This window comes from Lynx canadensis, chromosome C2 (genome assembly GCF_007474595.2).
Source record: "Lynx canadensis isolate LIC74 chromosome C2, mLynCan4.pri.v2, whole genome shotgun sequence".
NCBI classification, from domain to species: domain Eukaryota; kingdom Metazoa; phylum Chordata; class Mammalia; order Carnivora; family Felidae; genus Lynx; species Lynx canadensis.
The window spans coordinates 79,982,994-80,008,817 of NC_044311.2; the positions used below are offsets into that span (position 1 = coordinate 79,982,994).

At 39.9% G+C, this 25,824-nt stretch overlaps 1 protein-coding gene across 5 annotated transcripts in view; it reads left to right on the plus strand.

Annotated features, from left to right (window-relative positions):
• The window catches only part of LOC115523314 (LIM domain containing preferred translocation partner in lipoma), a 679,286-nt gene that overhangs the window by 561,523 nt on the left and 91,939 nt on the right, over window positions 1-25,824 (plus strand). For all 5 annotated transcript variants that reach the window (XM_032594731.1, XM_030329251.1, XM_032594730.1 and 2 more), the window contains one exon: window positions 5,795-5,964. In XM_032594731.1, the coding sequence (XP_032450622.1) occupies window positions 5,795-5,964 (170 nt within the window). The remainder of the gene's footprint in view (window positions 1-5,794; window positions 5,965-25,824) is intronic.

Below are 25,824 nucleotides of genomic sequence, written 5' to 3' on the forward strand. Positions count from 1 at the left end.
GAATGTGGTGTACGATGTGCTATGTAACATCACACCTTAAATGGTGACCAGTTGACATTCTTGATAGACTCTGTAGTGTCTAAGGCCATACAGCAGCACCGTGTGATACATTCATTTACGACACAAAATGAGGCTTCTGTAGGAGTGCTTCTAATTAATATAAGTGAACTTCTTTCCCTGGCTTCCATTCTGGCAAGATATGAGAACATGTAGCTGATTCTGTTCATGTATGTTATCAGTGACTAGAAAGCCATTGAGAAGTCTTCCAACGAAGACATAAAGAGATAGCATTAGAGTGATAACTCATTGGTGGAAAGCAGACCTTTTCAGGCAACTTATGAACAGTCTGTACCTGAATGGGTTTGAATGCATATTAAACAAGCCTATTTGGGCAATGCTCAGCCACTGTTATCCTGATGAGCTGTACAGAAATAGGTACCCCTTGGAACAGTGGCTCAACTTGGCTGAACATTAGAATTACCAGGAGCGCTTTTAAACTTCCAATCCTAGGACATCCCACTTCAGAGCAATGGAATCAGAATCTCTGGAGCTGGAACCCAGTAATCCGTCCTTTTTTTATGTTCCCCAGAGTATCCAGCATATTGGCAATGTTGAAAATCACTGTCCTACGACTTAAGTAGTTTAAAAAGCAGGGTGTCTATTATTACATGCATTAATGCTACAGGATTCTATAGAATAAAACCTTTGGTGATTAGAAAATGCCGTCATTCTAGTACCTTCAGTGAATGTCAGATGGACCTGTCATATAAAGAATGCAAGCTTATTCTATTATCTTTTTCTACCTTCAGCAGAAGATAATTTCTGACTCGGCTTAATGGAGTATCTGCTTTAGAAAGATAACTCCAGTGGCCATATGTAGGATAAATTGGAACAATCTTTTTGTTTCTAGGAATACTTTACCATGACTTCATTACCCTGATATAACCCTATTGATTCAACTTTTCAAACAGGATTTTGTTCAGAATATTTTGAAGAAGGTGCGTAATGAGAAGCCTGATATGCGATCAGCATATAGGGTTTCAATTCATTGTGATTCTTAAAAAGAGAATATTACATTTGCTTGTGCCTAAAATTTCTATTATAACTCAGATAGCAAGGGAGACATGAAGATAAATGTGACCTAGCTTGATGTCTGCATACATTTTCTAGTTTACTTTTGATGGTGAATAATGCAGAAGTTTGAAAGTATCACCAACTTTTAAGATGGCTATGGACATTTTTGATCCTACCCCCAAAACAAGCAGGGCTTGGAAAAGGGGGCCTGTGGCCTCTTACAGTAATGGTGCCAAGATCACAGGAAAAACATTTTAAAATAAATTTTTTTTTCACATTATAAAGGAAATATATTCACGTTACCAAAAGAGAAAACTGGAACCAATAAATATGAAAACCTGTGTCCCACTAATCTACCTCCCTTGCTTACCCTGTTGATCTGCCTGTAATATCACTCTCCACCCGTGCCCTTCCTAAAAATGACTTGTTTGAATTCTGCATAACCTTCCAGGTCTAGCTCAATACTAAGACTTCCGTAAAGCCCTTCCATTTATAAGAGGAAGTGAATCAGAGATACTGGTGTAGTCAGGAAGCCATTGCAATGGCCCATGAATGATAATGGAGCCTGATTTAGGTAGTAGGCATGTTGCAGATAGAAGCCTTTCGGAGACACTCCAGAGGTTGCTATAGTTAGCAACGGGGACTGGGGGAAGGGGTGAGAAGAACCCATCATGGGTTCCACAGCAGATATGAAGCGATATACCTAGCAAGCAATAATACATAACCAAGCTTTAGAAACCAGTTCTTTTCATTTATTTATTGTTGGATCTAGGCATCTTAATTCACTGTCAGAATTCTCCTCAGACGGTCTGACCCTCTGTCATTGGTTTTTTTTAAATTATTGTGCTAAGCTTTGCCAACCAGCTCCTCATACCAGCCCTGGGTCTGAACTTGAGCTTCCTACTGGCCCCTAATCAAACTCTGTTTCCTTCATGCTCTGATGCCTTCAAGTCTGGTACCATTCCCCCTGGTTTTTCTCATTTAAAAGTGCTGAATACTTGTCCAGAAGATGGGCATTCAGATTGTGGTGTGCATTTTAATGATGTGTAGTATAAGCCCCTCTAGGGGCAAGGATGAACCATGCTTGAGTGACTTTCTTTCCATTGTGAGTGCTTCCCGAAAAGGCATAGTTTGTAAATTCTGTTAATGTGAAAAGGGAACATTCGGGCACCTTTTCTGTCCTGCTGATGTGTAGGGCTATTTTTATTTTTTGTTCTTAGCTCTTTTTTTCTGGGCTTGTGATTCTAAAGGTGCCAGACTGACTGCCCTCGAGCCCGTGTCCCCGATTTCTCCCAAGAATAGGAAAAATATGGGAGGCAGCAGAGCTGGTCATGTCTGGGTTCAGCGTATTAGCTTGACCCACTCTGGAAGAATATCCTCCAAAATACAAAGTAGAATATTGTTCCTTATGAATCCAGCCCATCTGCTTTCATAGCTGAGAAGACAAACCCTTGTTGTGCCAGCACCAAGCCACTGCAGACGTGTGGGATCCAGTCAAGTCCAGCCACTCATTCCCTTTGGAAATGTTTTTCTCTCTCCCCTCTCCACCTGTCACAATTTCATCCTCGAGCTGGGCTCAAATGCATCTTTTCCCACAAAACCCTTCCTAAGTCCCCTATCACATATGATTTTCCTTCCACACCTCCACAGCACTTTCTCCTCTGACACTTGGCACCTTTTTTCATGTGATTGTAGAATGTACGTGGTCTTGTAATGCCTGTAAATGGCACTGACCAAGTCTACTCCATTTCCGTTTATCACAGAAAAGCAGAATATAGTACATTGCAAGAGTAGATACCTGAGGAATGTTTGTTGAACAGAATGAAAATTGCAAAGCTTTTCTGTTCAGCCTGACGTTTAGGAGTCTGCCCTGATCTTTCTCTCTAATCGGTGATTGAGATTCTCTCCCAGATCCTCACGGATAGCTAGCAAACTCTCCATAAACTGTGTAGAGTGAGCTCTTGGCTTCCAGAGATTATGCTGTGGATCAGCCGTAGTTTAGATCACAATCGCTAGCTCCAGCTGCTTCATAGACCACCATGACATGTAGCCAGAATTCTTTTTGTTTCCCCAAGTGTGGTCCACACATCACTGTGTAGTCCCTGGTGGACTGTCAAGGAACCCAGTTTAAGGTCTAGGAAGGAAAAGAGTAATAAAAAACAATAATTCTGTTGACCTGAATTTAACAGATCTGAAGTGTAAAATTACAGTTTTCACAGGTATCCAATCCACTGTTAATAATCATCACATTCTTAAAAGATTGCACATATATCACAAAACCTCTGTTGACTGGTGTTGTTTGACCAGTATTCACCAACAGTGCCATTCAGCTCAGAGTATTTTCATGTCATTAGTATGTTTTCTTTTTCCCTGCTGATGCTAAACCTATATTTTTCATTATCACTATTGTATTGCATTGTTTCTTTAGTTCGCCAGAATACATCAGTGATTTCAATATGATTCAATGAAGGCGGGAAAAATAGTAATAACGATAATACCATAAATACCACTTCAGATTAATATTAAAAATGTAAATTTTTGTGAACAAGGATTCCAATATAAATATTGGAAGCGAATCTGCATGTTGTGAAACAGATATGATGGGTTTGCACAAGCAGTTGAAAAAGAAGAGTTTGAATACTAAACTATGCTAATGACTCCTTAAACATTAGACTTTATGAACTGATCCATTTGCCTATAATCCCAGTGTGTTTTCTGTAATGAAATGTCAGATAGTGGCATGAAACTCTAATTTTAGCATCAAGTTGAGACGTAGCACAGTGAACTATTTAGTAAACCAATTAAGCCGGGTTTCTTTTCTGAATAATCACAAAACAAGAGCCATATGCAATAACCTAATTTTGTTACTAAAGGCAATTAAGTTCCAAATTTTAAAGGCACTTTTCTAAGGTTATCTATCTCGTAATAAAAACAGGTACAAGTTGACTCTTGGGCAGAAGTTTATAAAACAACCACAAGATTTATTACAAAAGTTTTTATCCAATGTCAAGAATATGATATCAGGACTTTATAGTATCAGCTACCATAGTGGCAGTCAGTTTCCAAGAGTTTAACTCTTTTTCCAGTACTTGATATTTCTTATTGCTTCGGGGGAAAATGGACTGTCGTTTGGGTTATATTTTAAAAATACATTGAAGTCCCGCAACAGAACGTATAGAAATATTTTCCAGTGCCAATGCAACCAGAGAGGATTAGAAATATATTTGGCTCTTTCCTCCCAAGTTGAAACATTTAGCCCTCCCGTTTTTAGGTGTGAAATGGTTGTCAATCCAGTGGATGGAGTGCTGAAAGCAGTCTTCATGAGAAATCTCTCCGTCATGTCAGCTCTGTGTTCAATCCCGATGCACACAACGAAACAGAGGCAGAACAGCATCGTGGTTAAAACCATGGACGCTGGAGCTAGACTCCTTGGATTCGAATTTCATTGACCGTCTTTGTGACTCAGTTTCCTCATCTGTACAATAGGGAGAGCAACAGACCTACGACATAGGTGGTTGTGACTATGAAACGAGCTTAACATGTATATAAAGCACCTTGAAAATGCCTGACACGTGGGAAACTCTGGGTTTGCTTACAGCTTATGTGTCAAAGCCCGCAGCGCAGATTCTTGCTGACATTCCCAGCAACCTGCAATTATTTGTTAAGACTTTTTACTTATCGAAATAAAGACTAAGAAAGAAAACTGGATGTGGATCTGACCTCTGGCTCAAGATTCCCATGACGGAACCAGATAGAGATACAGATTGCAACCAGCACAGAGCTTCACGCTGACATAAATATTTGCCTTCTGTAATGTTTTATTGTTCCTATTTAAAACAATGATTTTTTTAAAACCGAAATGTGATGTCCATATGTGGTCTACATGCCCCATAAATCAGTTTAAGAATGCTGAAAGTTTACAGAACGCTGGGCTGGACAGGGACAACCAGGGCCTTTGGGACTCAAACCCCGACAAGTATGTGGAATCTGTTACAGGTTTAGGGACGTTCAAAGTATGATCACACTTGGAGGCAATACTAACTGGATTGTAATAACTTAAAGGGTGTCAAGTGTAGTGGGAGACTTGCTTAATGAGGCCCTAGAAGACAGAACTGGGACTACCGGGTAGCAGTGAGCATGAGGAAGCAGTCTGGCTCAGTATGAGAGAGAACTTTCCAGCAGTCAGAGCTGTCAGGAAATAAAAGGGACTCCCTTTTGATCTGTCATTGAGGGCTGGATGCAGAGAGATTTTACAACCAGGGCTTTTGTGAAAGGAGGCGCAGTTTGAGTTTGGACCCAGTCCCCTCACAGTCTAACTGGACACGTAGACTCTCTAAGCCGGAAGACTTTCCTAGGCTGTGCCTTCCACTGCTGCTATGCTGAGTCATGTTCTTCCTAGACTTGTGTGTGAGACTGGAGGCACAGCCCTGGCCTCGACATTCGGAGACCTGAGTTCTAATCTGTCACGTTCTGTAGGTCCTTGAGCTGTGAGGGTCAACTTTTCAAATGCTTCGTGTAAAATCTCCATCATGGCGGCCTCACAGAGGTGAGTCCTGGCTATATTGGTGATCTCGCGCCTGGTGGTGGCGGTGGTGGGGGTGTCAGCCCTCTTGCTGCCGCTGCCACTGTGAACCTGCTGTCTCCTCCATGTTGGCTTCTTCAGAAGGACTGAAGGTGTTCCTTGGTGTGCTCTTAGCAGTCAATCCCTTCTTTCTTTCAGGCCGCTGTGCTCGCTGTGGGGAAAACGTAGTTGGGGAAGGGACAGGATGCACCGCCATGGATCAGGTCTTCCACGTGGATTGTTTTACCTGCATCATCTGCAACAACAAGCTCCGAGGACAGCCCTTCTATGCCGTGGAGAAGAAAGCCTACTGTGAGCCCTGCTACATTGTAAGTTCAGACTCCCTCTGCCGCGCCTCCTGTGCTTTGCAAAGATGTCTTCTTTGGCAGAATGCCAGTCACTCCAGATAGAATGTAGTCATCGGATCTTTATTTCTCCACAGATTTCAAAGTGTGTGTGTGTGTGTGTGTGTGTGTGTGTGTATGTGTGTGTGTGTGTGTGTGTAAATTGGCAGACCTTAACTTTTTCTAACTGTTCCCTGTTCGCATGAGGTCAGAAAGGCATGAGGAGGGTCCATCAGTGGTCTGCTGGATCATCACCTTGTGGCTTTCAAGCATGTCTGTACAAGCTCTCACATCACCCCCTGAACATCAGAAGGTTTCCCATAGTCATACCTCTTCTTATTAGGTCTCACCTTGCATTTGAATTTGCCAGTATTGGTAAAGAAACAACGCAGGGCCTCTGGACTTGTCCGTGCTCTTTCAAACTCCTGGTCCCTTTGAATCACTTCTTACCCACTCAAACGTTTTCTTACCACCATGCCCAGCAAGTTTTCGATGATGCAAAGAAATCAACCCTTTATTATAGAAGGAAATGAATTTCCCCTAAAGGAAAATGAATAGTAATACTGACTGAGGTAATAATTGGGTTTTTTTTTTTTAAAGAACACAACAACTATACTTTAATTACATAAGTAGGTGGCTAAAAAGTACTCACACTCTTTTCAGTTTTTACCAGGCTACTTAAGAACACACATTAAGCTACACACACATCAGAAGATAGATCAATGTGATGAATGAACATAAACTTTTTAAAAATATAAAATGCATTTCTTTGCTATCTATCTGCATACTTTTAATCTGTTTAGCACTTGTTAGTGGGAAAAGTAGTGCATTTTTGCAAACCCACAAAAGAAGTATGGTTTCACCACAGTGTCGGGGCATTTTTACGTAAAAGAAGCTTTGGGTGCAAGGTCCTAGGAGTTATACATAGCCTTGCAGATCCCCAAGGTTCAAGTTCATTGCAAAGTTCCCGGTCTCATTGGTATCTATCTTCCTGTGACCTGACGGCTCTAACTCATTGCAGCCCTCGAGTCTCTGTAGCACAGATCTGAAAGTTTGTTAAGATTAAGATCTAGAGGGATTCAGTATAGTTTGTGCATCTCTTAGGTTCAATTTTATTCCATTTTCCTCCCTAAAGGCAATTTAACTTAAACATAGATAGCCTCATAATAGTACTACACAATGCTGGAGCTGGGAAGAAAAAAAAAAAAAAAGGTCATTTGTCTAACTCCTCATTTTAGAAGTGAGAATACAGAAACACAGAGAGGAGGAAAATGACTTCTTCTGTTCAATCCTTGGTGTCAGACCTGGGGCTATATTCAGTTTTTCACACCCCTGGTCCCATAGTCTTTGCTGACCGTACACATTTTTAGCTTGTTTGGAACATAAACACGAATACCATAGTGTCCTGTTGATCTCAGGGAGCAATTACATATGAGCTTAAAGCTCATCGAACCAAAGCTTACCTCCTTAAGAAATAAGAATATTCAGGGACGCCTGGGTGGCTCAGTCGGTTAAACGTCAGGCTTCAGCTCAGGTCATGATCTCACGGTCCATGAGTTCCAGCCCCACGTCGGGCTCTGTGCTGACAGCTCAAAGCCTGGAGCCTGTTTCGGATTCTGTGTCTCCCTCTCTCTCTGACCCTCCCCCATTCATGCTCTGTCTCTCTCTGTCTCAAAAATAAATAAATGTTTAAAAAAAAAAAGAAATAAGAATATTCACGATGCCTGGGTGGCTCAGTCAGTTAGGTGTCCCACTTCAACTCAGGTCATGATCTTTCAGTTTGTGAGTTCGAGCCCTGCGTCGGGCTCTGTGCTGACAGCTCAGAGCCTGGAGCCTGCTTCAGATTCTGCATTTTCCCTTCTCTCTGTCCTTCTCATGCTCACCCTCTGTATCTCAATAATAAATAAACATTAAAAATTTTTCAAAAGAAGGGCGCCTGGGTGGCGCAGTCGGTTAAGCGTCCGACTTCAGCCAGGTCACGATCTCGCGGTCCGTGAGTTCGAGCCCCGCGTCGGGCTCTGTGCTGACTGCTCAGAGCCTGGAGCCTGTTTCCGATTCTGTGTCTCCCTCTCTCTCTGTCCCTCCCCCGTTCATGCTCTGTCTCTCTCTGTCCCAAAAAATAAATAAACGTTGAAAAAAAAAATTAAAAAAAAAAAATTTTTCAAAAGAAATGAGAATATTTCAAATATCAACCTTTGAAATCTTTACTGAAAAGAGAAAATTACAGAACTCCCTGTCTTTTGTAAGCAGACTGCATGGGCTGTCATTCACAATGACTTAGGACCACCACATGAAATTCTTTACTGCAGCGAGCTCTGTGATAATGATGCCAGCAGAGCTTCTGGAAGCACGTATGGCTTTGTCCTTACATGAAGTGACTGCTGTGTTTTTCTGTAGTTCTTGTCTCTATTTTCTGTCCTTTTTCGGACTGCATGGTTGATTCTTGCTACCATTCACGGGGCTGCGGTGACAGCCTCGTTCATTTTTTCCTGTGTCTCTTAGAGCTAGGAATCCTGAGAAGTGTTGGGAAACAGGATAACAGGTATGAAGAACATGGCTTGAATCTGATGTCATCACTTCATGCTTAGTCTCCTCCAGAAAGTTACTGGATCTTTCTAAGCATCAGTTTCCTCCACAGTATAATAGGGATGATTGCAGGATTCTCCCAAAGGCCTGTGAGGATGAAATGGGGCAATCCTGTAAAGCACCCTGGGCCTGCCCAGGGAATGGTAATGGAATGAATGTTATTCTGATATTAATTTTGGCAAGATTTCTGGCATATGTGGTTTTTCTGAATATAAGGACCTTATGAGGGCTGTGAAATTCTTTGGGCTTTAGGAAATTGTTTTAACCCCTCAGGCACACCCCTGCCCCATTTTTAAATGCATTTCTTGCCCTCCTGGTTGAGTAATAAGACTAAAAAAGGGTAATCTGACTCAATTATGGGTTTGTACAGCATGTGGGCTCAGGTTTCGATCTCTATGCCAGGCATAGGAGCTCAGTGATTCTTCAGGAGGGAGTTTCTTTTACTTTGGGTCCCTGTTACTAGACCGAGCTTATGACAAGGTAGAGTATCTGGGAGATATTTAATCACATCCTTGGAAAGTGGGGTGGACTCAAACAATGGAAATTCTTACCATCCCTTTTGACTTTCCCTCCCTCATAAGAAACGTTAATCAAGATTTTTCCTTATAAGACCTATCCATGGTGACTCTAAAATGCAACTTAACTCTTGTCAGAATTCAGTTAAACTTTATTCAGAGGCCCTTGTTCCATATTGATTTCAGAGTTTAGCACGGACCTCAAGCTCTCGGATGGATGTTCTAGCATTGTAATTTCTTTGGAACTTTTCGTAAATCCAATAAGCTGCCACACCAGAAAAGTAAAGAGCTTTTTTTGGGGGGGGGATCGGGGAAGCTCAGGGTATAAAATGAAACAAGTTGGTGTTGAAGACAGAGTGTGTAGTAAGGAGGATCCTAGGGATGTGTGTATGTCTCTTGGAACTAAAGCCCTGGGAACAGGGCCAACTGCAGTGTCATTCAGTCAAACTGCCTCTCGTTCCCTTGTGGAAACTGATGTCTGAGAGACATCCTGTAGAAGGAAAGTGCAGAAAACCCAGGCTCTGGGCCTCAGTCAGTGTGGTGGCATTATTCAAGATCGTGATGTAGTTCATTATTTCTGTGTAAAGACCACCCATATTCAATGCTCTGAGTCCAAGAAGGAGACCCATCTAATATAAATTTAATTTATTCTTGCCTAAATTGATTATTAATAATCAACTTAGGTCATATTTAAATTAACCAATTACATAATTTAGAGGGAAAATACACCAGTTAGGTCTTCTTCATCTTTCCTTCACTGATTATTCATATTTTCCTGTTGTCTCTGGAATCTTTAATCCTTGCACATATACACATGTAATTAAACCAATTTGGTTCTGTAAGGTATTATAACTCTCGTTAATGATTTTTATACATGCTTTTGTGTTTTCTATTGATTGACTTAATTTAAATACGTATATGGCTTTCCATTGTTAATAATCTCTATTTTATAGCTTTTGTCTGTTTAATTTTACCTTATGTTTGCATACTACATTTTAAAGTTATTTGCCCCTAGAATGGTATTGGGTATTCTCTGTTCTTTCAGTGTTGTAAATAACATGCCTATAAAGAGCTGAGTTAAGGTTTTTCATTATTTTACTTTGAATTTTTTCCTTAGCATAAATTCTTTGATTTTTGTGACCACATTTACTTTACAGCACTTCGGAGAACTTTTGCTTTCTTTAGAAACATTTCTAAATTTCTAAATTTATTTAGAAACATTGTTCAAATTCACAGAACCATCAGCAATATGAAACCATATGTTAAACTATAACCTATCCACGACTGAAGAGGTTTATTCATATTTATTTTGAGCCAATTAAATAAGTGCATTATGTAATTTAAGTTTGTATGTATTTGTATTCGCAAATCAATGAGATGCTTTTCTACTTTGGTGATCTCTTAACAGCTTAGTTTGGGGGCACGTGGGTGGTTCAGTTGGTTAAGTATCCAACTTCGGCTCAGGTGATGACCTCGCGATTTGTGAGTTCGAGCCCCGCGTCGGGCTCTGTGCTAACAGCTCAGAGCCTGGAACCTGCTTCAGATTTTGTGTCTCCCTCTCTCTCTGCCCCTTCTCTGCTCGTACTCTGTCTCTCTGTCAATAAATAATGTATACATATAAATATATGTATGTACATATGCATACATATACATCTATTTTTAAAAAGCTTACTTTTGATTATTCTTATGGATTTGTGTAAATGAACAGATTAAAATTGAGAGCACTAAACTTCCTTAGAAGTAAAGTCATATAACTAGAATATGCTAGTTCTTGCTCTCTAGGTGAGACCTTGGGTAAGTCATTTAGTGTCTGAGTACTGGTATCATCATTTATGAAAGACAGATATTAACTTCTTCCCTATCTCCAAAGAGAAGGAATGAACACTTGTGATATTTTATACATTATGAAATTTTATACTGATATAAGGGCTTAATCCATTAATAACATTATTATCATCGCTTTTCCCCTTAGCATAATCTGATACAATTTAGAAATCCTCTATCTTGGGGGTAATTTCATAGCTGCAGTTGCTATGGAAATACTGAAATAAATAAATGTCATAGAAAGAATGTGAGGACATATATGAGAAGAAGAGGTTCATGCTTTGCTTAAGAAGATTTTTATGTTGGTATGAGTATGAGGGACAGCAACCATGCCTTCCACTTAAGTGTTCTTCTGTCCTGAATGAGACAGGTTTACCCACAAATATAGATTAACAAAAGAACTGCTGTGTTTTTAGCATGACCAAGGAGTCTGGGCTGGAGACACGGCACATCTGTGATTCTCAGATACTCAGCCTGTTTATGAAATGGCAGCCAAGGATCTTCTCCTAAACCAGGGCTCTTACTCAGAGTGGATCAAATCCAACTTCTGACTCTCTCAACAGTGGAAGTTGGTACAGACATTTTTATTAGTTAAAATCCAAGTAATTAAAAGACCTCAGGGAATAGGAGGCCAACTCCACAGGAGACTAAACATGGTAATGTTCCCGAATTTGACACGTTAGTGACCAACACTGTAGCAGCCTTTTGCTCCCGTATGTCACTAAATGGCTACAGTTAAAACATTCGAACTTTTCAACTTACCTTAGGTGGTAGGTTTTGTACCTCTGCAGGAAGGTTGTCCTTTTATACGCTCAGTTCCTCCTAATAGTGTTTTAAAAGCAGTTATGGCTGGTGTTTTATGTAGATGTTGGGAAAGGAGCTGAGCCTTGGGACAAAAGCCAAAAAACCCACGTGAACTTCCCTTCCCTCTTCTCAATTGCCCACCCCTGCTCTTTCACCCCCAAGGAGGGTCCGTCTCTCTCCCTCACACCAAGTGCATGTGCACAGACACTTACTTTCTTCTTGATGTTTCTTCATTTTCCCTCAGGCAGTCTGCGAGAAAGGAAAAGCAAAAAACAACAACAACAACAACAAATGTTTCAAGAAAGAGGGACATCTGTCAATCTCTTAAGCGACTTCACCATGCTATCTACTACTAATCATTCCTATTAGAACCTTGTGAAGTAGACAGCAGGGGCGGGGCGGGGGGGGGGGGAGGGTGGCAGGGAGGTGTTTACAGTGGCTTTGATATTTTCTAAGCAAAAGACAAACTAAGGCTAGGGACAGATCTTCTAACTTGCATTTGATTGCTAGGTCCATATTATCACCCAGAAACTAATATTCAACTTCCTGAAGATAGGAAGATAGTGACAGCCCTCTGTGATTAGAGCCTTCCATTTCTAACGTTTAAATTGATGACCACATAAATCATGCCTTCTAGCATTACAAAAGGGATGCTGAACTTCTACTGGCCAAAAAACCATAAGCCTCTGTCTTTTCTTGAGCATTACATGTGGCTTTCCCTGAAATGCCTCAGATTTTAAGGGAAAAACCTTTTTTTTTTCCTGGTTAAAAATAATAATAACTAACATTTGTTGAGTGCTTTAATTTTTAAAGAGCACTTTTATCTTATGTCACCTTCTAATGATCCTAGAAAATAGGTATGATTATTACTGCCTTCCTTTCCAGTAATAAGAAACCGAGTTTTAGGAAAAGTCAGCTTGCCCCATTCTGTAAAGTGTGAGTGTCAGATCCAAGACTTGACCTGGACTTTGATTCTCAGGACCAGCTCTTTTCATAGACCCAGCCAGTCATTGGAAATCTCATTTGTTACTACTAGGTTTCTTTTTTTGTAATTATTTTTTTTTTCTCTATTACCTTTTTTTCATAATGTCAAGTTTAAAAAAAATACAGTGAACCTTCATTCTAATTTTATAAAGTGGCTTTCACCTTACTTTTGGACATATTAGAGAAATATTGAACTCAAAATATTCTTTCTTATAGTAGTCATTCTTTAGGGGCGCCTGGGTGGCGCAGTCGGTTAAGCGTCCGACTTCAGCCAGGTCACGATCTCGCGGTCCGTGAGTTTGAGCCCCGCGTCGGGCTCTGGGCTTATGGCTCAGAGCCTGGAGCCTGTTTCCGATTCTGTGTCTCCCTCTCTCTCTGCCCCTCCCCCGTTCATGCTCTGTCTCTCTCTGTCCCAAAAATAAATAAACGTTGAAAAAAAAAAAAAAAAAACAGCAACTATGTTTTTAAGTATTATATGCTCACTAAAGAAAAATTTTAAGATATGCATAACTCTCCCATTTAAATAATATAGCAGTTTTGGGGCGCCTGGGTGGCGCAGTCGGTTAAGCGTCCGACTTCAGCCAGGTCACGATCTCGCAGTCCGGGAGTTCAAGCCCCGCGTCAGGCTCTGGGCTGATGGCTCGGAGCCTGGAGCCTGTTTCCGATTCTGTGTCTCCCTCTCTCTCTGCCCCTCCCCCGTTCATGCTCTGTCTCTCTCTGTCCCAAAAATAAATAAAAACGTTGGGAAAAAAAATTAAAAAAAAAATATAGCAGTTTAACACACCTTTTCTATTTCAGTATACCTGTATACAGGTATATAGTTACATTTATGGAAGTGTGGTTTCCATGTGCACACATACACATACAATGGGATCATACCATCCTGTACTAATTAGTAACTTGCTTTTGTTATATCACAGTACATCAAATTTTGCCTTCTCCAAAAATAGTTTATTTTAAATATTCCATGGGCATTCAAAAAGAATATACATCGCCTACCTACTTTTTCTGAGAAAATGACTCAAAGAAAATATTCCACCAGACAAACAAATTAACTGAACGAAAGTGTCTGGGAAATCCAGGGTTAATAAAATGATGATAAGCAATGAACCAATACAACTGATAGTTAAAGAAAGAGGAAAATATGTAATAGAAAATTCAGGCTAAAAGAAAATAATATTAATCACCTACTAACTACAGTATTAATAACAGGCAAAGTATAATTCAGAACAAAACTATTACATAGGCCAAAGTACATTACTTTATTGATAAATGTCAAGTTCCAGAGGAACATGAGCCTTTCTTCATTTAATACCATTACATTGAAATATATAAGACAAAAATATTGATGAGATATGAGATGAAAATGGTTAAACCATACTCTATAAAACTTTAACACATTCCGTGTAGTCTTTGACAAACCAATTATGGAAGTTGAATAAGATGATTAATATGATTGATTTGGTCCATATAAGCAAAGAGATTATATCTTCTTTCCAAATCTCCATGGGAGATTTAAAAAAAGCACGCTCTCATAGTCTGAGAGGAACATATACAGTTCCTACTTTGGCTGGCAGAGTTCAGCAAGACAAGAAATGTATCAAAGGATAAAAAAATAAGCCCACTTGTGGGTTAAAGATTCCTTAGAAAGTAATGATGTTGATAATGCTGCACAACAACCAGAATGAGACCCAACCAGAGTTGAATTCCAAGTACAGCTAGGATCATTAATTGCAACATAAAAGGGCACATGTATATTAATCTAAACACCTAGAAAAGGGCAACAAAGTCTAAAGGAAGAAAGGGATCATTAAAATAAAGGCAGTTATTGATAAATTGAGAAATACTAGAATTTTTAGGTGCACAAGATGATTCTTTGAAAAGAAAAATAAGCATCCAGTGAAGATAAGAGAAAAACAAAAATTATAGAAAATTAGGAATGAAAAAGAAGCTCTTAGCAGATGTACAGAAGACATTTAAAAATTATTACACTTCAAACTTTATAGAAGAGACTGTGATCTATGCACACCTAAAATGCAAAGGACAAAAACTTGAATAAGTCCATAAACATGGGTGGAATGCAAACCTGAGAAATTATCAGGAAATTTCACTGAAAGGACTTCTCAGATCTTTAAAGAACAAATGATTCCTGTAATAGTTCAATTTTCAGAGCTCAGTAAGAGAAGATAAGCTTCGCAAATCATTTTAGAAAGCCAGCCCCATCCTGATTAATAATACCTAAATGAGGTTGCCCCCAAAAGAAAAGTGTGCTAATCTTTCACCCATGCAAAAATGCTAAATGAAATATTAGCAGATTGAGTGCCACACAATGAAACATCCCAGGTAATTCCATGATTGCAATGTTATCCTTGTTTAAAACAAAAATGGTTCCAAGAACACAAAACAAGCCCTAAGTAAAATAGAAGAAAAAGGAAGATATGTGTTTAATAGGATAAAATAAACTAATCGTCAGATGTCTTCCCGGATCTTGCCAGGTATGCATAGTATGACTGCTATTATATTGTTTTTAACATTCTAGTCTTCATTACGGGTAATTGGGAAACAAAGTCATATATATTCATATGTATACGTATACATACACACACTTACATACATACATATATGGTCATATATATATATCTTTTTCTTCGTTTTACATATGTATCAATTTATTATGTAATATTTCTAACAGATAAAGATGTAAAGCATAATACGATAAAATTTCATGTACTTTTATTCAGATTAACACATAAAACACTAGAAATTCCACTGAAATCCTTAGGTTCTTGTCCCTAATCACATTCCCCAAACTCTTGTACAGAGGTAATGACTATACTAACTTTGTTTATTATATCCATGCATTTCTTTCTATTCTCACTACTTATCTCTAAAAATATAGTGTCATTTATATATAGTATTTCTTAATTTTAATGGAATAGCATTTCTCAGACCTATTTTTGAGACTTTTTCACTCAAAATCATAAGACTATGACATGTCAATATTTATAGATGATATAATTAGTCTAGAAAATCAGAGAAAATCTAAAGTTTTAAGATAATAAAAGTGTAGTTACCTGACAAAATAAAAATTATAAATTAGGTTCAGAAAATATAACAGGGGAAAAAAAGGCCTTATGCAGAAGCAACAAAAACTACAAAATACCTAGGCAAGCCTTTGAAAGCATAAATGATCTAAGTGAAGCATGCCATGAAATTTTACAGGGATAATTAACCCATGAGCAAAATGATTTGGGGACTGAATATGCTTTGGAAAACACCTCTCGTTTTAACAAGCATTCATATTATCACCCTGTAATTATACAACAACGAGACATGGGGTCGGGGGGAGAGTTACTGTGTCGTCCTTTGTTAAGGTTTTGATTTAGTCCTTTTCCCCGGATAGCCCCCAGCCCTTTGCTGATGAAGGTTACTGCTCACCGTATCTCTGCAACCTGCAAGGCGGGCCTGGGTAAGAGTAGTGAGGCACAGGCTTGCAACCAGACTGCCCAGAACGAGGAAGAGGCTGGCTGAACATAATCTTTTTCTCTAGTTCCTACCCCAAACTGTATTTATTTCTGTTGTTATAGAATTAGAATGCTTTTTAAAGGCCAGAAGGAACTGTCGAAATTCAATAACGTCATTTTACAGCTGGGAAAACCTAAAGGCCAGGAAAGCTGGCTGATTGGCCTGAGGTTATATGGTTTATTAATGGCAGAGGCAGGAATAGAAACCATGAACCTTGATGATGCCTTCAAAGAACTGCTTTCTTTGGGACTGACATGAAGAGGTTTAATCATATGTGGCTGCCGGCTCCAGAGAACCATCCCTAGAAAATGTTGGATTCCGTAAATTTTGGTTGGAGAGTGTAGAAGTAGGACAGGGTTTGCTTCAGCTCCAACCAAGATGGAGAGTCTCAGATTTCCAGGTTAAATGCCTCTGAAACTTTATGCTAGAACCTTCCCACTGCCCTAGTTTGTTTATTTTTAAATCAAGCATGAACTCACCACTCGGTGTTTGCCAGAGTTTGGATGAATGTCAGCATCAGGCCACTGTAATAATGGTTTAAGATTATTTAATCCTATTACTTGTACACTTCATTAGGCTGAGTGAATTGTTGGCAAGGGGTTCAGTAAACTTCCTACTTTAGAGATAAAAGGATGGAAAGAAAATAAGGAAAGAGTCTGTTCCTCATTTTCTTTCCTATGTATCGTTTGTCTCTTAAAGGATAAAGGAATGATAATTACCCAGATACAGCACATAATCTGTGTTTGTAGGGTCTTCTGAACTGCTCTGTACCCTCAAAAGAGAAAAATGTCTATAACCTTACATTTCCAATTAGAAGAAAGGACTGGGACAGAGGAGTGTGTGTGTGTGTGTGTGTGTGTGTGTGTGCTTTAAAATCAATGTTAAAAATAAACCTGCACATAAGTTCAAGAGTCCTAGGTAAGACATTCAGTCTTTCAGTTAGCAGGCCTGGTATGAGGCAGCAAATGATTTTCAAGAAAAAACGTGCTATGGAAAGTCAGACCTTGTTTACACTCAGCTTGACCAGCTGCTATTCTGCATTCACCTCATTTATTTTCCCTTAAATTTCCCCACAAACAGAATGAAAGCAATATTTTTTACCCCAGTAGCTAACTAAAAGGTTCAGAGAGGCTGACAGGGCTGACCAAAAATGAAAGTGTGGGTGCTTTGAGCAATAAGTAACTGCACGGGGCCAGGACCCAGATTCGTGCAAACAGAATCCCCAAAGGATTCTCATTAGTCAGCATTGCAGTCTATGGAATGTTACCTGCATGCTGGTGGTTGGAGAGCTCATAGGGTCTGATGGGCAGAGGCCAGTCATGAGACTCTAGAAGCTTGGTTTTCCAAAAATGTGTCAGAGGTCACCTGCTTTGGAATCATCCTCAAGTTCTCATTAAAAAAGTAAAGTTCTAGGAGCGCTTTGGTGGCTCAGTCAGCTAAGCATCTGACTTCAGCTCAGGTCATGATGTCACAGTTTGTGGGTTCAAGCTCCACATCGGGTTGTGTGCTGACAGCTCAGAGCCTGGAGCCTGCTTCGGATTCTGTGTCTCCCTCTCTCTCTGCCCTTCCCCCACTCATGCTCTGTTTCTCTCTCTCTCTCTCTCTCTCTCTCTCTCTCTCGCTCTCTCAAAAATAAATAAACATTAAAAAAATAATTAAAAAAAGTAAAGTTCTGGGCCACTCCCCAGACTTTCTGCACAAGGAGCCAAGAAATGTGCATCTTTTACAAGCCTCTTGAGGGAGATTCTTATGCGTGCTCAGTTTTGAGATCCATGTGTCTGTGCTTGTAGCCCAGCTCATCGAAGAAATAGTCCCCAAATACTTCGCCATCTCCCACCTCTCTCCTATGCATTTTCTTTAGCCACACTTGGCCAAATGGGACCATCTTCTCCTGGACATTGATATCTTAGGCTTCTCTGTGCCCCAGAGTTTCCCCGTCTCCATGGTTTGAAAATCTATATCAACCAACCATAAAAAGCTTTCCTAGAACTTCCCCCAAATAGATGTGGCTTTTTCCTGCGCAATGCTTTTGTTTGTTCCTCGTTCCTGTGATTTAACTCTCTGCAATTGATATCAAAATAATTTGAGTTTTGACCTATTCTCTTACTGTTTGCAACCCTTAGAGAGGGTGGTATGCTGGGACGAGAGTGTTACATTTTATTCATCTTTTTTCCATGGTCGTTATCACAACAGGTGATCTGTCCCTGCTAGGCTAGAAGGTACCTGGTTTCACTCTAGATCCCAGTGTCTCCAGAGAGGGTCTTTGCCTCTTTACCCTTTGGTGCACCTTGGATTTGAGACTCCCTGTGTGTATATGAAACAGAGAGGAGAACTTGGCTCTGGGACCCTGTGAGCAGTCATTGCTGAAATGTAAATATAAAAGATTGAAGGGAAAGATGTGAGAGTAAAGCCAGCTGTCTAGCTTCCAGTTGTTGAATTATCATAAGAGCTAGCACTCAAGGTCAAACACACAGACCAGACTCCCAGATGAAAACGACCAGAGAGTTTGAATGGAGGTTCTCTTATGTTCACATGACTTTGAATGGGACATGGTGATTCCCTCCAGCCAGGGAAGCCAGCCTCCAGCCAGGCTTACTTAAAAAAAAAAAAAAAATCTGCTTTCTGGTTCTCTCTTTCGTTCGCTTCCCTACAGCGTCAAGGGATGCTGGAGAGGTTGGTGTCATCATTATAGCATGGTGAGGCTCTTTATGGACACTTCACAGTGACAAGGGCCTGATATATTGTAGGTCTTCAAAAAGATGTTTGTTGAACTTAAAGATTATTTAAGGGGCGCCTTGGTGGCTCAGTTGGTTAAGTGTCCAACTTCGGGTCAGGTCATGATCTCGCAGTCCAGGAGTTCGAGCCCCGCATTGAGCTCTGTGCTGATGGTTCAGAGCCTGGAGCCTGCTTCAGATTCTGTGTCTCCCTCTCTCTCTCTGCCCTCTCCTGCTAGCACTCTTTCTCTCTCTCTCTCTCTCTCTCTCTCTCTCTCTCTCTCAAAAATAAATAAACATTAAAAAAATTTTAAGATTATTTAATAAATCAGTATTTTATGCTTATAATATGGGAAAATATAATATGGGTAGCCAAGAGAAGAGGAAAGACACGCTGAAGTTGTCACAGGTGAATAAAGGCTCCTGGAATTCTTTAAGCTCTGAAAGCCACAAATACACATATGTAATGAGGTTTTAAGTTACATCCAAAAAATTTTTTTGAAAGAAGAATAAATGTCTTCCACAAAAGTTATGTTTTTTTTACTTTGTAGGCTGGCTCTTTATTAATGCTAAGAGATATTTGAGGCAGTGTATATTAATAAAGCCATTAGGACATGTTAGTTAAAATAAAACTGAACTTTCTAACATGTAACTCTTAAAAAAGTCAAGATTTATATTGTTAGTCTAGTTTAGGCAGACACTAAATCCTATTCTAAAGCATACAAAATATACAAATAGGTTTTCCACAAAATAGATAATGCAAAATGTGTCAGGGCCTCACAGGAAAAGGACTCGGAGAGAGGACTAGGGGCATTTGGGGGAAAGGAGGCATTTAACAAGAAGGTCGTCAGAGAGGAAGAGCCACGTACCAAAGGGTCATGTGGTAAATCTGATTTCCTCCTAATGCCACATAGTCATTCCTTTTCCACCCCTGACAGACTAGTGGGAACTGTCACAACTCCTTCATCTCTACAAATTAACAAAATCAAGGCTTAACAAACCAAGGGCTTTGGAAAATGAGGAATTAACGTAGGATTAAAACAGATCTTCGAGCTAGTTCCTGCACTCTAAATCTTAGCCTCTACCTTTCTCTTGAAGTAAATTCAAGCTAGCAGATGGCCTGTCATCAGATACGATTTTTTTTTTAAATCAGCAAGTCTTTTTTTAATAAACCTCAGGCCCCAGTTTGGTTACCACTGTTTTGAGAATCTTTCCCTATGTTCATCTAAGCTGAAGACAAGCACTCTCCCCTCAGGTCTCCGGAGTTTTTCTCTAGACCTTGGTTTTACTCCTTCACCTTCGTTTTAACCCTTTTCTGTCCCCACCTTATATCCATTGACGGTCTCCACCCTCATGGCTTCTCACTGCAAGCTGCTTAGGAGCAAGCTCATTTTTTTCTCTGTTCTTTGTGTCTCTTTCCCCTGTGTAACCCCGTACCTTAGCAGTGTCACCAAAGTGTCACCAAAGCAGTGTCCGGCGTAGTACATCTCTCCCTGGGAGGTATTTAGTTGTTTCCTTTTCTCTTTTAATAAATGTATTAGTCAGCTTAGGTCGCCATGACCAAATACCACAGACTAGGTGGCTTAAAGGCCCACATGACAGAAATTCATTTCTCAAGGTTTAAAGTCTGGAAGTCCAAAACCAGGGTGTCTGGATGGTTGAGTTTTGGTTCTGGTGAGAGCCCCCTTTCTGACTTCTCTGTCCCTGCATAGCAGGGAGAGGGAAAGAGAACAGCTCTGTGGTGTCTCTTCTAAGAACTCTAAGCCCATCATGAAGGTCCACTCTCATAACCTCATGTAAACCAGTTACCTCCCAAATGCCTCACCGCCAAATACCATCACATTGGGGTTAGAGTTTCAACATATGAATTTGGGGTGGTGGCGGGGGGAAACAGTTCAGCCCATAACAATGGATTACATCTTTTGGCCATATGTCTGTGAATGCATTATCAGCACTGGTTGATGGGGTAGCATTTAGAATATCCTGTGTTTCTAGATATAAAAGCCATGTAGTTAGGTATTTAACAGGTGTTTATCGAGCATCCTGTTGCCTTTAATTTTTTTTTTTTGCTAGACTTCCAGAAGGGCCCTATTAACGTTCAAAACATTGCACAACCCTGCTGCATTTTCCCTTAAGGATACACTTTTACCCCCACTAGATCTTACCTCATTTTTAAGACCAGAAAAGAGAGAAAGACTTGGTTCTTTACAGGGTTGTTGAGCATTCCTATTAGATCATTAGGAAATTGGTACAAGTGGCAGGAAGCCAGACTGGCCTGAGTCTGGCCAGACAGTGTCTGCAGGTCATTCCAGCAAAGCTACTGGAATAACGATGTGTTCTCCCATAAAGTGCTCTTTGTCAAAGTCTCTTTTGGAATTAACTCCTCATGCATGGATCAATAAACCTCACCAACTTGCCAATGTAATTAAGAGGTGGGAGGTTAAGCATTACTATTAATTAAGTTCAAAGTAAAATAAAACGAAGAAGGTTGTTTTTATGAAATTGTGCTGTCCGATTCTGCTCAAGGGTGTTTCTGCATTCTTACGGAGGAGAATCCAGGAAATGGAGGGGATTACTGTCTCCACTGCCTTGGGAGAAGCAAGCATTTAACCATATGTCTCTTGGATATTTTTAACTGAAGAGTAAACTGTTAACCGATTATAAGAGCTAGTGAATGACCACCTTCTGTGTACAGAGAGCTGAGTTCAATGCTGTGAGGGAAACAAACAGCACGAGACTCAGTCATGCTGTCTCGTGCTGAGCCCTTAGCTGAATGAGAAGGACCAGGCAGCACAACACCATAATACAAAGCAAGATCTATCTGGAAGAGAGATTCAGGCAGTGGTGAGAGTCCAGAGAAGAAGGTGAGGGAGATGGGGACCAGATTCAAAAAAAGACCTCCCAGATGGTAAGGCATCTGAGCCAGGCCTTGAAGGTGGAGTAGGATTTGATGGGAGGAAAAAGAAGGAACGAGGACAATTTGAATTTCTGGGTATTTCTTTTCCTTGTTGAACTTTATAACTTCTGGGATCAAAGGAAAAGAAATCAGCCTGGTGGTAAGTAAGGATTTATTGAGTGTTCATTATATGTGTGTTATTCTGCAGAAAATTCAGGAGTGCGGGAGGTCAAAAGTATCTCCAGGTGCATAGGTTTTTCTGCATACGTGACGGATCGTCTTGTCCTCATCACTTTCCTCTGTTGGCATCTTCAAGGGATTCATCACAAAGGTCAAATTCCTTTCTCTTGAGACCACAAGGAACAACAGCCAAGGGAAAGGCCATGTTGATGCTACCCTTCCTTTTCTAGGAAGGTGGATACTTAAAAGTCAGGGAAGAAGCACATATGCACTTCGAGACAGTGTAAGTCCATTTTGCTGGTTAAATTGAGTGACAGTATTGACACCTTTAAAGCTGGAAAGGACCTTATAGATTCTCTAACCCAAGTCCCTCTTTCTTCAGATTAGTAAACTGAAACCCAGTAAGAGTATGATTTTTCCAGGTAAAAGAGAGCCATGCGAATTTCCTAAATCATATAGCAGCCAGTTTGTTATTTGATATTTATGTTACCTTTACTTGGTACAGGATGATTATTCTGCTTTTGCAAGGAAGAATAACTTGATTCTCAATCCCCTGAGTCACCGTTGGATGGTATTAGGCAACTTCACTTCATAATCTACCTGTTTTTCAGCTATGTTAATTACATACCTTCTAGCATTTACCACCTGTACCAATTGCTTAGCATAATAATACCTTATACTTAAATTCATGTGCCCAAAGTACTTTCATACTTGTTTTTCATTTGATGTCCACAACAATCCCACAAGGCAGGTGTGAGTCCTAGATTAAACATGAGAAAACTGAGGCCCAGAGAAGGTAGCCTATATAGCAAAGAAACTGAAGCAGGGCTCCGGCATCTATTTTATGACGGAGTCGAGTTTTCTTACCTCTGCATCTCAATTGCCTGCCTAAATGGTTTTCAGTCTTGTATTCATCCAGTGAATATTCACTGAGCACTCTCTATATTTCAGATAGTATAGAGAATTGAGGATACAAAGTTGAAAAAGACGTGATCCCAGTCCTTGGGGAGCTCACCATCTGAAGGAGACAGCCATCCAAACAGACTAACAAGTAGAAGGCTAAGTGCATAATGGGCATAGGAGTTGTCTTTGGGAGTTGGAGGTGGCACAAAAGATCGAGGGACTAATTTTGTCATTATTTAAGCATGTCACTGTCCTGTCTCCCCATAGCCTCCGCTAAGGCTTCTTGCCCAGGCCTCATGCTCCGCTGGCATTCAGTCAATATTTGTTGATGATGGTACTGATGTTTTTATCCCTCTGACTTCCACTCACCGGAGAGGGTTTCTGCTGCCCTTTGGGTATAATAGACTTGACTTTACAATTTGAGTTAGCCTTTTAAAAATCATTTTTGAGGAAAATAAACAACTTTATGAGATGGCATCTAAATACCACTCAATATAGTAATGATGCTAGTTTAACCAGTTAATGCCCAGCATTTGCAGTCTAGGGGGCCATATTTGTATCAGCTCTTCTCTTAAGTCAGTGAATTGCAAGTTCATTAGGGGCAAAACAGGCTTTAATCAGTCTTAAAAATTTTTTAATTATTCCCAAGTACCTAATCATTACTGCTTCATTGATGTTTTAAGGGGTATCCAGCGTTCGAACTGTTTTTCACAGGAAGAGGATGAATTTCAGTGGCGAGGAACGGCCATATTTTCAAAATTACAGAGACATTTATCCTCATAGCAAAAGTTGTGTTTAAATTTTGTGAATTGCACAAGCTTGGAATTCTGCACAGTGCCTGTACTCTGGATTGATTTACATTGGCCGTATATTAAAAACAATATTTCTCAGCACGTTTATATGCATGTGATGGTTTCTGAAACCTTACTGGCAAACTTTGTGAGCAAATATTAATTTTCAGTGGTACTGAAAATGAAGTGAAAATTAGGTCTTTTCTCTCATCTGTCTAAAAGAACTTCCTTTAATCATTCAGTTCCCAAGATGTAATTAGTCTGATTCTGCTCCAGATAGGAGCTCATTATAAAGATCCTAGGTGAGCAGTCTCTTCTGACAGAAGTGACCTTTTTGGGGGGTGGCTCAGTCAGCTAAGCATCCGACTCTTGATTTCACTCAGGTCATGATCTCACAGTTGGTAAGGTCAAGCCCTGCGTCGGGATCAAGTGCACGGCCGGTGCAGACCATGCTTCGGATTCTCTCTCTCCCTCCCTCTGTCTCTGCCCCTCCCCTGCTCATGAGCAGGTACACACTTTATCGTTCTCTCTCTCCCAAAACAAATAAATAAACTTAAAAAAAATGATCTTTCTGATTCAGTCTTCCAGTATTTCCTAAAACTCTGGTATACAGAGTGAATAGCCAGATAAATAAGTCAGATTTGATTTGTCAGACACCAAGATGCACACTGACGTGCACATGCAAACACAAGTACGTGCTCACACCAAAGCCAGGAAGCCTGCAACAAAACAAAGCTGCATTTACCCTCGAGGGAAATAAAAATGCACGCCTGCCACAAAATTATTTTCTTGAAAACAATATTGAAATTTATGAGCAGACACTACAGCTCTAATTTATCAACCAAATCACAATTTAAATGGGACAACAAAAGAGAAACTGTAATTTAAGGATTTTTGAGTGTGGTACTTGTGTGTGTGTGTGTCTGTGTGTGTGCGCGCGCATGTGTGTAGGGATGTATTGAATTTGAGAGTAATTTATGGAAAGTGCTGCCAGCATGGTATTTCAAATGCTCCACAATTTGAATTTAAACTGCTCAATGGGATCATTAAGATTATTATGCATGTTTTCCAAAGAGTTTGAATTCAAATGACAACTTAAAAAAAAAGATGCCCTTTAAAAACTGAGGAATGTTATTGCACTTATAGAAATTCATGCAGTTTGAATAATTTGCCACCTCCCCTTCCAAAAAAGTACCTGATGATAAGTGCTCAAGAGACAGGGATGTTGGAGAAAGTGCATATTGCCAACACATTCCCTTGATGAGTAAAACTGGATTGTAAAGCAGGCTCTGTGGACAATGAGTTATTTCATTCAGTACAATTGACAGAAAATCCGGAAGGGATGTGGATCAATGTGGCTGGAGCACAGAGAACTGATGATGGCGGACGCTCACTGAGTAGTGGTACATAAAAGGCCCCTTCAAACTCATTAAATGTGCCATTTGGTTTTCTTTCTATGGGTGGGTCTTGAAATATGGAAGTCTACTTTCATTTTGTGCCAGCTAGCCAAGTGAACAATTTACAAAAGGAATAAACAGAGGGGTGCTTACTCACTTTTCAAAAGCAGTCTTTTTGCAATGGGTTTTGCAAAGTTATTTTGCAACGGGTTTACCATTATATTCTTATAAATGAGCTTAGTTCCAAGGATGGGAAATTTACCAGTTCTCAAGGCAGCTTTTTCATGTTTTGAACTCTCTAAAGGTTATAAGGCTAATTTGGTGGGAAGTCTATTTCCTTATAACATCATCTGTCCATAGAAAAGACAGTTAATACATCTTCAACTTAAAAGCCTTTTAGGTATGTGAAGAAAGTTCCCAAGACCACCTGAATCTTCTCTTGTTCTGGTTAAATTCTAGCTCCTCTGTCCATTTGTTGTCTATTCTGATACCAGAGCCTTTAACTATTCTGATCACTTCCTTTTGGATTGTCTAGGATATCAATATATTTTTCACAGTTTGGAATTTCCATTGACTTAACTACAGAACTGACCAAATGGGACATGTAGAACCTCATTTATTTTTTTTTAATTTTTTTTTTTAACATTTATTTATTTTTGAGACAGAGAGAGACAGAGCATGAACAGGGGAGGGGCAGAGAGAGAGGTAGACACAGAATCTGAAACA